Source organism: Cydia amplana, chromosome 14 (genome assembly GCF_948474715.1).
Source record: "Cydia amplana chromosome 14, ilCydAmpl1.1, whole genome shotgun sequence".
In the NCBI taxonomy this organism is placed as follows: Eukaryota; Metazoa; Arthropoda; class Insecta; order Lepidoptera; family Tortricidae; genus Cydia; species Cydia amplana.
The window spans coordinates 8,613,531-8,627,646 of record NC_086082.1 but is presented as its reverse complement, the minus strand read 5'-3'; the positions used below and the strand labels follow the sequence as shown (position 1 = coordinate 8,627,646).

The following is a 14,116-nucleotide window of genomic DNA, read 5'->3' as shown; positions in this document are numbered from 1 at the left end:
AGGTATTAATTGCCTGTTAAGGCCCCAGTACACAATGCGCCATTCTGGGGGACGCATTTATGCGTTAGAGGGAGCAAGTGATATTGCTATCTCATTCTACCGCATGGCTGCGTCCCTTGGTTTGGCCGGCGATGGCCCATTGTGTACAGGGGCCTTTATAGTCGGCAATAAAAACTTTTATCAAAAATATCATTTTTATTTGACAAGATATGTACTTACCACCTTATTCATAAAACTTTACGGACCTGATTTAGTTAAATAATTTTTTATCCCTTTCTTTCAAATACATAAGGGAGCCGGTCTACCTAGCTTTATTTGACGTTCATAAGCGCATTGTAATTATGCCTACTTGAATAAACTATCTTTTATCTTATCTTTATCTAAGTCAAAATGACAGATAAAGACAAACGATTCATAGCTAATTCAGGGCAGTAACACTTTTATGAATAATGCCACTAGGCTAAGCGTATTATGAGACGCAGGCGACGCAGTTCATGCAGCGCAGCACAGAGCAGATTTTGTAAAGTATGGAACGTCCTTACTCTGGAGTGTGCGTACCTAAAGGACGTTCTATACTTTACAAAAATCGCTCTGTGCTGCGCTGCGTGACCTACGTCGCCTGCGTCTCAGCATACGCTTAAGTTTCCGTCACACAGGCGCGTTTCCCGGGCGGGGCGTGAGCGTTTTATATGTAAAAGCGGCGCGCCCCGCTAACGCCCCGCCCGGAAAACGCGCCTGTGTGACGAAGCCTTTAGCCTTACGGCTTGGCCATGACATTGCTCGACTGGCTTCGGCTAAGGCGACAACCATAGGTTGTAGCGAGACACAGCGATCGGACCTTTCGTTCCCATCTAGCCTTCCCTGCCTTAGCCGGAGCCAGTCGCGCAATGTGGCCAACGCGTTAGTATTTTTATAGTTTACCCCGCGACATCATTAGTAGTTTGTTTCAGTTCTTATAAATTGAAATATATGTCATACACTAAAGATAAAGTGATCAAGTCCACCGGTGGCCAAGGCTGGAAACGAGGCAGGGTACGCGGCTAACGTCCCAAATTCTCTTATGTAAGTACATATATATGTTTTGACGACCGGTCTGGTCTAATGGGTAGTCACCCTGCCTGTGAAGCCGCGGTCCTGGTTCGAATCCCGGTAAGGGCATTAATTTGTGTGATGAGCACAGATATTTGTTCCCGAGTCATGGATGTTTTCTATGTATTTAAGTATTTGTATATTATATATATTAGTCTAAGAGCTAGCCACGGAAATAGGTACTTATGCAATTTATAGAGCAACGAAATCCCTCTAGTTAGTGGGCCATACTATCATTATTAATTAATCCAGCATGGCAGCAGTTCAGCGGTGGGTGTGTGAGTGGATGGGCAACAAAGGGGTTGTAAAATGATATCATAGCTAATTATATATTTAATTCAAATATAACAATGCCAGGCGTTTTATTTGGGGGAATAGTAGTGTCAGGTGATGAAAGTACACAAACCACTTGAGCGCCTGCAGGAAGACCATGAGCAAATTCCACCTGACTCACAATTGCTTCACGCATAGTTGTATATGTCTTCTACTTTTTCTTAACACATACCTAGGCGTAATCGAACAGAGTAGTACTATTATTTATTCTGTGACAGAGTACAAAAAGTACGATTGCGAAAAGTACGAGTGGATTATATACGTAAAGCAAAAACGCCTGGCATTGTTATATTTGAATTAAATACATAATTAGCTATAATATCACACCAAACACAGAGCTCTATAAATTGCACACCTTCAATTGATTTTACAACTCCGTTGTTGCCCAACCACTCTCACACCCACCGCTGAACTGCTGCCAGGCGACCGGATTAATTAATAATGATAGTATGGCACACTAACTAGAGGGATTACGTTGCTCTATAAATTGCATAAGTACCTATTTCCGTGGCTAACTCTCCGGTTATATCGTTGTCTGAGTACTCTGAGTGTGTCTGAGACCAAAACACTTTTTCCCTTTTCAGGTCATTACTATGTATACCTATACATTACGGCCCTCGCTCCGAGCCGTTCCTGGTGCAAAAGCTGCCCATAGTAATCCAGCGTTGAAAAGTTGCTAGCATCATGGGCACTTTCGCACCGGGGACGACAATTAATGATTTGTTTGTATACCAAAATTTAATGTGAAAATAAACTTGGTTTATCTTTTTGGCAATAGTTGTGTTATTTACCCATTTATAATATTCTCTCCAGCAGCACAGAGCCGATATTGTTAAGAGCCCATCAACGTGCACACTAGCGCCACTGCTAAATAATCGTGATTATTTCAAATTAACGTCAGGTATTTAAAAAAGGGGGCCGCTACGTACTGTATTTTGTATTTGGGGCATTATCTATGAAAAGGGACCTTATTGTCGATGGCGCTTACATCGCGCGGCATTATATTTATATCGGAGCATCTTTAATAATGACGTAAGCGCCATCGACAATAAGGTCCCTTTTCATAGATTCCGTCACATTTAAGTACCTCTTGAATACATCAAACTAGTTTTTATGTTGCTGGATTCTTCAATCTATGCGTCCAAAGTTAAAACGGCCGTTTTTGTTTTAAGTTCATAGATCGACGAATCCAGCAACATAAAACTAGTTTGATGTATTCAAAAGTTACTTTAATACTATGTAGATACAATACGTAGCGGCCCCCTTTAAAAAAATCTTTCGTTAAATTTAAATTATCACGATTATTTAGCAGTGGCGCTAGTGTGCACGTTGACGGGCTCTTAACTTACCTAGTAAACATAGAAGACTGACAACAGTGCCAACGCCGCGAGAATATTGACATTGTTGTTAATGGATTTAACATAGTTTTTTAAAATTTAACATTAATTATTAGAGTATTAAACTCTGTCTGACCGTAGTTATAGTTACTAAAGTAGGTAGACTTATAGCATAATAGAGCATTTAGGAATATTCTTATTTAACCTTTTGACCGCCACAGACTAACTAGATGCGTCTTTAAATAAGAACGTGCTTAAAATGCTTTAATTATACTATAGTGTATATATATGAAAGTCGGATTAAATACGTTTAGAAGCTATAAGTAGTAACAGTGACAGATTTTGTACGCTAAAATGAAAAATAAGAATAAGCGACACCTACATGCGGGGAATGCTGTTTTGTATGAAGATTGACCATAGAAAAATAGGTAAATAGATTAGGTAGGTATTTGTGTGATAGTAAAACATAGTTGGTTATAGGCGAAATAAGTATTTATTAAGCTGGCTCGCACGCGCACATTCTCAAGAGCCCATCAACGTGCACACTAGCGCCACTGCTAAATTAATCATGATTATTTCAATTTAACGAAAGATATTTAAAAAAGGGGGGCCGCTACGTACTGTATCTTGTATTAAAGTACCTTGTGAATATATCAAACTAGTTTCTATGTTGCTGAATTCGTCAATCTATAAACTCAAAACAAAAACGGCCGTTTTAACTTGGACGCATAGATTGACGAATCCAGCAACATAGAAACTAGTTTGATGTACGAGTATTCAAAAGGTACTTTAATACAAGATACAATGCGTAGCGGCCCCCTTTTTTAAATATATTTCGTTAAATTGAAATAATCACGATTACTTAGCAGTGGCGCTAGTGTGCAGGTTGATGGGCTCTTAACAACAGCCGGTTTTGTGCATGATGCTTAGGAAGTCCTCGGGGAGCGCCTTCCTTAATTTCCCCCTGTATCCACGAGAAGTTTTCTGGAAGAAAAATAAGGAAATAAGTAACAGCAGGTTCATGTGGCAGCTATGAATGAAATATTTTCACATGAGTGCAGGCTATTTGCACCCAAAATATAGCTACTAGTAACTAATCGACGGGAACGACCATTTCGGGGAATAATATCCATTGGTTTTTATATATATTATCCGCTAGTTTTTATATATATGTATGTATGTAATGGATACATTGGAGTCTCGTGAAGAGCAATATGAACGCTTACTGATGCACACCAAAAATATGAAAGTTAAGTTTTGTCCTAGACTCGAGGTTGCTGCTTGCTGCGCATTCCGCTAGTCATCAAGCAATAGGCCTGTATTATTTTTTTTGAATAAAAATATGACTAAGTATGTTTGTCAACAATGCAGCACATTAGAACTAGAACTGGATACCTTAGTTAAACCTTAAATGCATTCCCAGATTATGATATGATATGATATGATTTATTTATCTCACAATATACAATTTCACTTAAAATTACACATGGTAGATTTTCAGGAATTTATATTGTGATTGTCAGTTTTTTTCACATAATGAATAATTGAATATGAAGAATAACAGTATGTATCCTAGACCCAGTAACTACTTAACATAACTATCAAACAATAGTTACCTATCTCATTGCACAATACAGCCACACTCATACTTATTCAAAAAAGTTACTAAGACACGCCTAGTGGAACGTCACAGTTTTTTATGTCTAGTAAGTACTTAATTCAGTGCTCAAGAGAACTTACCTTCTGTGTGCAAGTTGCTCGAGAAAGGTATTGACTTACAGTAGTCTGGCCAATGGACAAGCCATCATCTTGACTAGTCCCGCGTTGGTAGTTGCCATCAGCTACCAGTATTACAGCTAATACTGTTAAAACCTAAAACAAATAAGAACATAGATGTAATATTTGTACCTAGGTAAGTAGACTTTCCCCTTTAGGTTAGGATATGAATGTTGAGGTAAAAAGTGGCTTAAATAAGTAACCTCTGTTAGTAAGTATAAGATTGTGCAACAGAATATCTTAACATACTAATTTTTACAATTATAATATGAGATAGTATTTAAGAGTTTAGTAGCATTGTCATTGAGACGCCTGTCTTACATGGAATACATATTAACTTTAAAGAAACACTACAATTTTATTAAGCTTTACCTTTAAGGTGTTTTGGTAATCCATCACCGTTTTGAGACTCTGCGTTAAGTTCGGCACATAAATGCACTGCACACTCCTTACACTCTGTAAATATGCCGAAACTCTTCGTCTGGCATATCAAACGGGTTGCAAGCGTTTCTTAAAGCTATGCACGAGATTTTTCGACGCTTTGTTTCTTCAACAGCAGCCGCGAGTAGGAATAATAAAATTTGACTTCCCTGCAAATAAAATATTGACTATATTATATAAAGCGGAACATTGTAACTAATAACTCTCAATATAATCATAGAAAAACGGATATTTACCTGTAATTTGTATTTGTAATAGGTTTATTCACTAGTTTTGCTTTCACGACAAGGCTTATCGTCACCTAAGAAGCACTTAGATAAAATTAACTAAGTTGAACTGTCAAAATGGGATAATATGTCAAATTATCCAACCCCCATGTTATGCAAATTGTCTTCTGTCATCTACCGCTGTCAAATGTGGATAACTCCATATATCGTCTGCTACCATAGTATGCATGATATAATCGTCGGTAACTAACGTTTTATTCACATATTTTATACCATATTGCGTGATAACTGCTACCGTGCTAAGCCCACTGGTTTTAAGTATTCTACTAAATAATCTTAAAAGTTAAAATAAGCTTCATAGGTTATTTTAATACTTCTTTTATTTTATTCAAATTTAGTGTTTATAAGTTATACTTTCGCGCTGTAGACACTCTAGGTGGGTATAAATTATTCTTTTAACGATGCGTATTACAATTTCTAAAAATATTTTTCTGTTACCTCCAGCGGTTTGCCCCCAAGCAAAGCTTTCATACATTCCTCGACCTTTTGTGTAACAAACGACGTGGAATCTGGATCATTTAAAATGCTATTATATTTAAAAAAACTTTTCATGCCCACAAACCGAGTTATGTTATCTTTCGCATTGTTGCACGGGTGTGATGGTCTGTCTGTTATTGTGTTGTGACGCACGGGTTCACATAATACATTTACATGACACAAATGTAAGTCTATAATATACAGCCCAAAAGCCTGTACGACGGTTCCCCATGGAAATAAGAAATTAAGTACTTACTTACGTCAATTAAAATACAATCTGCCCTTTCACTGTTTACGTAATTTGATAAAACCAGAGCAAACTTCTCAAAAATTCAACAGCTTTTATTGCTTGTAATTTTAATATCCGAAAATCGTCTGTCAAGTTTCGCAGAAATGTGACGTAAGAACTGTAACAAGGGCAAGTGGGACATGAAAATGTCTGATTTGATTTGATATATCATGTCTTGATTGACAAAGGTACGCTTCGTATAAATGCGAGTTATTTTCCGGAAAAAACCTACTCGCGGGGGGGTACCAAATTTCGTCGCGTACCCATATCCCATATCTATGTTATGACATTTTACAAGGATTTCGGTTATCTGCGAAGATTACCAATGTAACTCGTGACAAAACGTCGTAATTAAAGTCATACATGTATCACATCCAAGAATTCTGATGTGTCTGTACTACTTTTTATTACTAGGAACAATTCATCATCTTTCGACTTTTCGAGTAGCACAAAAACTTTAAGTAATTAAGTATGGTATTTTTAATTCGTTGGGGTTTGTGATACATAACACAAGTAGGTACCTACATAGTATATTTTTTATTTATATATTTACACAAAAGGTACATTACACATAACGAAATGCAAGCAAAATTATGATGATAGTGTTATGACTACTAACTTTTCAGTAAAATACAAATCCCAACCCTCAATTGCTATTTTCGATTTTAAACGTAATGGATAAAACGTAAAAGTGAACAAACATGTCTAACGTTCTCAAATGTATCGTTATTACTCGTATTTCCCTGCCATTTAGGCAAGAAACTTCACCATACGTATATAAATCCACATACATGGCAACACCAACATATCCAGTCGCATTTGTAGACCTCGGGGACCGGTTCCCCCGATACGTATCTGCAGAAAAGTGATCTTCGCAATACGACGCAGGCGCATAGGCTAGAGCTTGCTTTTGGTCGGTTTGGTTTTTTAGCGATGCTACTTGCATTGCTTTCTAGCTATAGCGGTGTAAACAACATTATAAATAAGGAATTGCTAGCGCACACGATTAGTGAAAACAGTTACTAAGTATATTTACATTTAAAACATAGTTGCAAGTGCAACTGAAATAATTAAAATATGTTTAAAATATGTTTTATTACTTGTATCGTGACGTCTGTGCATCGCTAATACTTTCTTGATTTACCATAGGAATGTAATTGGAAAACCTTTTTTAAGGTCAGCATTAAAAATATACTAAACGTTAGTATTCTGTTGATAATTATTATTAACGAACGCAATACTTATACAATGTTTGATAGCATAGAACAATGATGAAACGAAATGGCATCACTCCAATATCAATGACGGCTGTATTTACAAACAGTAGTAACTCTAAAAGTAGTCGATTTTACTCATATTCCCACTCTACATTCCTTCTATAACTATAATCAAAGGAGTAAGCATTAGTGACCCATGTTACCTTGTAATAAAGTCTACAAAATATCACATCTTAAGCTCTTACGTAAATCTTTCCTCCTCTAAACATGAAAATCATGGAATGCCATTCGAATTGGAACGATCAAACGAATCAATCGGTTCGAATAGTTTGGCACCAAAGATTTGCTGGAGCACACGTGGCAATATTTTGAATCGCATTAACTAGATTACAGATACTATTTATTTTGCCCGGGCTATGTTAACAGTAGATGCCTGTTATATAAAACCTGCTTCTATCAGTATTAGAAAAGTTATACTTAAACGAATATCTTTCAGCTAAGCTTACATTACAATGTAGGTGGATTCCTAATACTTCAAATAACTCTACTTCCTTTGTATTTTTTTTTCATTTGAATACTATCTAGATAAGCTTATTGCTATATTATTATTTTATATAGTTAACTCCACAAATGACTCTATTTTTTTTTTTTGTTTACCCTTTTGCTTGTGTTTCTGTTTTCTTTTTGTATTGTTTTCTTTTATTGAGGTCTGCAATAAAGAGTATTTGTATTGTATTACGTACATTTCCCTATCAAATACTCCTTTCATATAAAAAAGGATTGGTGTCTTCAACGTTTACAACCATGCAAAAAATGGTAGAGTTTAATAACGTACATACGAAAAAACTTGATACCAAAAAAGCAGCAGCATTCTTTTACAAAATGTAGGTAAATGTACGAGTATGTAGTATTGCGGTGTAATCGACCAAACGAGTCAATCGTTAGCCAGATTCTATCAACCAGTAATACCTAACTGTCGGATAATAATTAATCATTACAAAAGCAGCTCTGCAAACCACACTTAAGTACTCTGATACTCTGAACTTGTTAAGTAAGGGTGCCTTCTTTTCATACATGACATGAAAGATAGTGATCAATACCGATATACTTTGATATTCCGTACCGGTACTTAGAGCCACCTTCGCGCATGTTCCTAATTGAGTGTTCGGTACAAGTCGCACGCGCACACGCTACCGACTACCTTATACAATTTGTCGCTTGCGACATCACTTTCACTTACGGACTTAGACGAATTAAAAAGGCTTGAATTTTTGTGATGTATGCTATAGCCGTGTACATATTCGTATGTGAAGTAATTATTATACTAGTTACCCATTTTGCAAACGTGTTTGTCGTTAGTGAACATACATACAATGTTTTTATTCAGCGTAAATGTTGTGTTACGTATTCGTATTTACATAGTTAGATCATGATTAATAATTACTGCGTTTTATTCATGTATTACAGATAAAAATGGCGATTTACCTGAAATGTACCTACTCGTAGTTCTGGGGATTACTTGTAATTTAAAATTGTATTTGTTTCATTATAACAGATAATCTTCGCAGCAATCGCAGCGCTTATTGGAATTGAATTTGATTCAGGCATTCTCATCTAAAAATATGAATAACAAGACATAAAGTTACTTTAATTCATTTAAAAATAATTTTAAGGAATTTGACATAACGCGGTAATCTCAAAGTCGGCTCTAGGTATCTTAATCCTGATTACGAGTGTATGTAATCAATCGACATTCCTAGGTTTAAAAAGTTTGTGCTTGTAGAATTTTTAGACAATATTAATTAGTAATCTCTTAAAAACATACCTGTATATGGTTATAATAAGGTCAAGTGAGGTAAATGCAACTATGGGGTTATTGCGTCTCTCCGTTCTTTCTCGAATACGATTGGTCGAAACGCCCTCCTGTCGTCTAGTAATAAAGCCTGAGCTACTTGGAAATGAAACGTTGCATAGTAGAGGGCGTTTCGACCAATCGTATTCGAGATAGAACGGAGAGTCGCAATAACCCCATAGTTGCATTTACCTCACTTGACCTTACTCATCACCTACCTACGCATTTACGCACTAAATGGATATTGCCAATGGCTCCTCTACACGATGGGTCAACGCCGGCCACTCCAAGGGACGCATTTATGCGTTAGAGGGATCAAGTGATATTGCTATCTCTTTCTACCGAATGGCTGCGTCCCTTGGAGTGGCCGGCGTTGGCCCATCGTGTAGAGGAGCCACAAGACAAGTGCCATTAGCGGTCTTTACTTTCTTTCATGCGTGCTTATATGTGACGACTGACGTCCCACGGCAAAAGGTACCTTATGGCGGCTGGCGCTTACGTCGCATAGCGCCGCAATAATATTGGAGCGGCGTTAATAATAGCTTAAGCGCCAACCGTCATAAGGTACCTTTACCCGTGGGACGTCACTATTAGATCTCTCTCGTAAGATTGGATTAACTAACGTTTTCAGATAAGGATAAAGAACTTTTAACTTACTATCACACTCTCGCAAATGTAGCATTTGATATTAAACATACATTCAAGAGCTTGTTCATTTGGTTGTTTTATAAATTGATAAACTGCCGCAATAATATTGGCCGATTCCATCCCACATTCGCATTCTGTTTATCTATTTCTTCTGCTTTGTTGACCTGATTGCTCATATCAGTTTCATTTATTGAGTCCAGAGCTGTATATAGTGTCTTTATAGGCGTCGTTTCCTGGATCTCAGACTGAATCGCTGCATTAGCTGCATTTATGTGGGCGTCTTCCTCATTAGCCTTAACTCGTAAATAGCACGTTGGTGGCAATTGCTTATTGAATCGCTTCGTAAAACATTGAACCGCAACGCTGGATTTGGTATTGGCGTCTGATACGCCCACGTTATTCCGATAAATACGTTAAGCTGAATAATTAATGTACTTTAAGATTTTTAAGGGTAAAGAAACAAGTTGGTAAGTTAACTGTAATCGGAAAATAGGTAACTAATTACATAAGTATTAAAAAGGTATACATTATGCTACTTTTTCAACTGTATATTCCGATTTTCCGACGAGTCATTTGGGCTACAAAGCATTTTTTTATACTACATCGGTGGCGAACAAGCATACGGCCTGCCCGGTGGTATAAGCAGTCTCCGTAGTCTATGGACGCCTGCAACTCCAGAGGTGTTATATGGGCGTTGCCGACCCTAACACTCCGCACCCTCGTTAAATTCTGTCTTCCAAAAAAGTTAACATACATACATACATTCACTCTAAAATCGTCCTTTCCTCGTTAAGGGTAAACATAGAGAAGTAGATAAGGTTATATCACTGATAGAGCAATATTGTATTAGATATAGAGTTACGAAGTACGAAAACGGACGCTTGGGAAACATCTAATCAATCGTGCAATCTGATAATTTTGTTATTAGTAGGTAGGTACAAGTTATTTCAAATATGCATGACCATACGAACCAATACCAACTCTAGGCAAAAACGGTTTTTTGTTTAAGTATTTAAGCTCTTTCTGTGTCTGTGTACGGCCCATTCTCTATGTATGACCCATTAAGTAATATGTCCCATTAAGTACTGCTAAAATGCTAAATTTTAATATTTAGATAATGGAATATTAATATACAGGTAATACAGGGTGATTCACATGAGACGTGAGCAGGACTAAGCCTACATAATCAGTACCTAAATGTAAAAGAATCGTTCACCACAATATTTAAGTAAAACAATCACGCATTTTTTCTGTTGTTATACTTTTTGGTAAGGACAAATTTAATTATCTACAATCATGGAACCCTACAACATTTAAGTAACAAAGATAAAACCTTTTTAACCGTTATGACAGCGCTTTGAGTATGAAGAAAATAAAATGTCACACTTGAGTGAGATACGATTTTTCAAAAGTAACCAGACTCCGATGACATTCGATTTGGCACTTTTGTTATGGATAAAACAAAGAGGGTGACCAGAAATGCCGTAAATAAATTAAAACTTTTTTTTAAACAGTATAAAATAAATTTAAGTTAATTTTACAAATACTGGTACGAAACCGTTGTTTATAACTTACTGTATGCGTAGGCTTGATCCTGCTCACTTCTCCTGAATCACCCTGAATACCCCATACTCGTAAATACAGACTCTATTAGGTTTTGTTACAGCTATTGTTGTTCATCACAACATTGAAAAGAGCAGAGCTGTAATTAGTTTATTATATTATTATTCAGTATTTACCGTGCGGGATCTAATTGAGAAAGTTGGGCAGAACCGTATGTCACATGTTTCGCGCAGTGCGCCACATTCGTTCAACAAAGACAACTGTATTTTTGTATTGTCCATGTATGACTAATGTTTCAGCCCATGCATCTCTGTTGGCAATCAATAAATAGTCGAACATAAGACAGAGCTTTAAGCTGGTGAAGGTCTTCAAGATACACGCTCTTCTAAGTACTTGAATACTCTTAACAAATGAGTCGATCGAACTAATAATAACTTAGAAAAAAACATAAAAAGTCATCGTCTTTTTTGCATATTCAAATAAGAACATTAATAAGCAACTAAGTTGAAGGTATTCGTAACATTTAGATTCACGATCGTAGCCTTGCATTATTTACGCTAGGAAAGCATTTAAGTATTGTTCCGGTAGTTTCAGGTAATTAGCTCGTGTTAACCGACAGTAATTAATTCGTTTACCGGAAGCAATACCGTCCTTTGACGAGGAAATGTTACGGAGGCGGTAAAAAGTAAGTTTAATTAGTTACCATGATCTTTCGTGACGACACGAGCGGCGACCGCAAAACCGCGACACTGTAGAGATTTCATTTAGGTCACGCGGAAAGACACATGTGGATTGTGGACATGTGCCACAATATTGAGGTTTACTCGCAACGATCTAAATTAAAAGCTAGTAAAATCTGTGTGGTTAGAATAACAACAATACGCCGGTAGCGAACAGCGCTATAAAAAAGGCACAATTCCCCGGTTCAATGACAAACGCAAACAATGCCCGACGACGGATTCGAACACGAAGCCAATTGCAACTCATTATTTTATTATCAATGGAGAAATCCGCAGTGTGGGCGACGTACGGTGGTTCAGTGGCGAAACACCCAGGGATTGGAATTGCAATGAGCTGGTATACCACCTTAAATGCACACAGGCACAAGGTTTACTTACCTATGTGTAATACTCCACTGTCAATCAAGACTACTTACAGCTTTATGCTACTAGCACCTTATTAGTGAGTGGTACTACCTTTCAACTGAAACGAGAGTCCTTTTGAAGGAAAACAACACTAAGTTACCTAATTATTGCAATAATTACCCGTCTCGAGAATCAGTCGTGATTGTCTGCATAGTATACGGTAAAGGTTACAACAACGACCTTAAAAAGATATCATCAGCCATTTTCGAAATCATTTCATGAGTCAGAAACGGCCATTACCGATAGTCACCAGTACGGTTACCATCAGTTTGTCACTGACATAAACGCCGTCGAGAACGTAATTTACTTTCTATACATCTCGCTCGCACTCGCATATTAGTGCAAACGGGATGTATAGAAAGTAAATTACGTTCTCGACGGCGTTTACGTCAGTGACAAACTGATGGTAACCGTACTGGTCATATTATGTTTAGCCACGTTCAGCTAAATATTTTCCAGCCGATTCCACTGCGTTATAACATTTAGGTACTGTATAGGTTCTTCCGGCAATTTGTGACTGCCAAAATCGTGTTATTGCTTGTCAATCAACGTTTTTAGACGCTTCTTGATTAATAAAGGAACTATAGATTTTTAGCCGCGATTTAATTAATGTTTTTGCAGTATCTTGATGACCTTATCTTAGAATCATGTCAACCGTAAATGTACCTTAAATACCTAGTTATAGCAGCTGCAATTTTTTTTTGTGGTGTTAGAAAACTTTTGCTACCACACAGCGGGGCCTCAACGTAATTCAATATAATGGGAGGCGTAACCATAGATAGGTAGTGTCAATAGACTCAATGGAGATGATTGTGCAGCTTGCGCAATTGTTCTTCCACCTAATTCAACAGAATACTTTTTTGTTGTCTCTATAATAGGCAAATAAATATAGGTATTACGGTCACACAGGTGTTTAACTGAGGGTAACTGTAAACAGTAGTTTTATCCACCTGATTATTTTACTTGCCAGTTAGCCCTTAATCCAACATCATATAACAAGAAGCAGGAAATAAAGGTAGGTATTTTCATAATAGCTTACCTGTTTCTGAGTCTTATCAGGAAGTATAATAGAGAGTTCGAAGGAGCGGTTCTTCTTATCTCGACTGCCCGAACGCATCAGCTTGGAAGAGGAGCGTGTGATGCTCTGCGCCTTCTCCGGCAGTTTCAAGGCCACGATGGACATACTGCGCGAGAGCCTCCGGCCCAACTTGCGCGTGCGCAGCGACATGGACCCGCTCAGCCCGCGCTTGCGCTCCGGCGCCTCCTCCACATCCTCACCGTTAGCACCCGCCATGGCCCTAACAAAAAACACCAGCTAACAATTCAACAATTCACATTTCAAACAACTGCAACATCACTAGACACTTTCACGAGAAAGTCTTCTGTCACACAGTCATAGTTCCACTAGGAGTCGAGACACACTTCCACTGTTTATTTACACATAACCACTGCGTCCTGTATCCGAATTCAGAGCCTCAGATCATATGGTCGTGGAGCCGGTTTCGGGACCTCCGTTGAGTTCGCGTTTAGCGTTTATACGCAAAGCTGCGACTTCCGAAACGTGAATGGAGTCGATTGTACTCGAGCGAGTTTAAAGAGGGCGCGTTATCGCTTGGCAGCGCGGGCGAGTGCAGCTACGTCCTCACGGGCCTTCGCTGTCTG

General features: G+C 37.8%; 1 protein-coding gene across 1 annotated transcript in view; it reads right to left on the bottom strand.

Moving 5' to 3' along the window:
- LOC134654079 (uncharacterized) overlaps positions 1–14,095 on the bottom strand; it is a 168,244-nt gene extending 154,149 nt beyond the window's left edge. The window contains exon 1 of the mRNA XM_063509495.1: positions 13,494–14,095. Within this exon, the coding sequence (XP_063365565.1) occupies positions 13,494–13,748 (255 nt within the window). The 5' untranslated portion in view covers positions 13,749–14,095. The remainder of the gene's footprint in view (positions 1–13,493) is intronic.
- Positions 14,096–14,116: the final 21 nt, after the last annotated feature.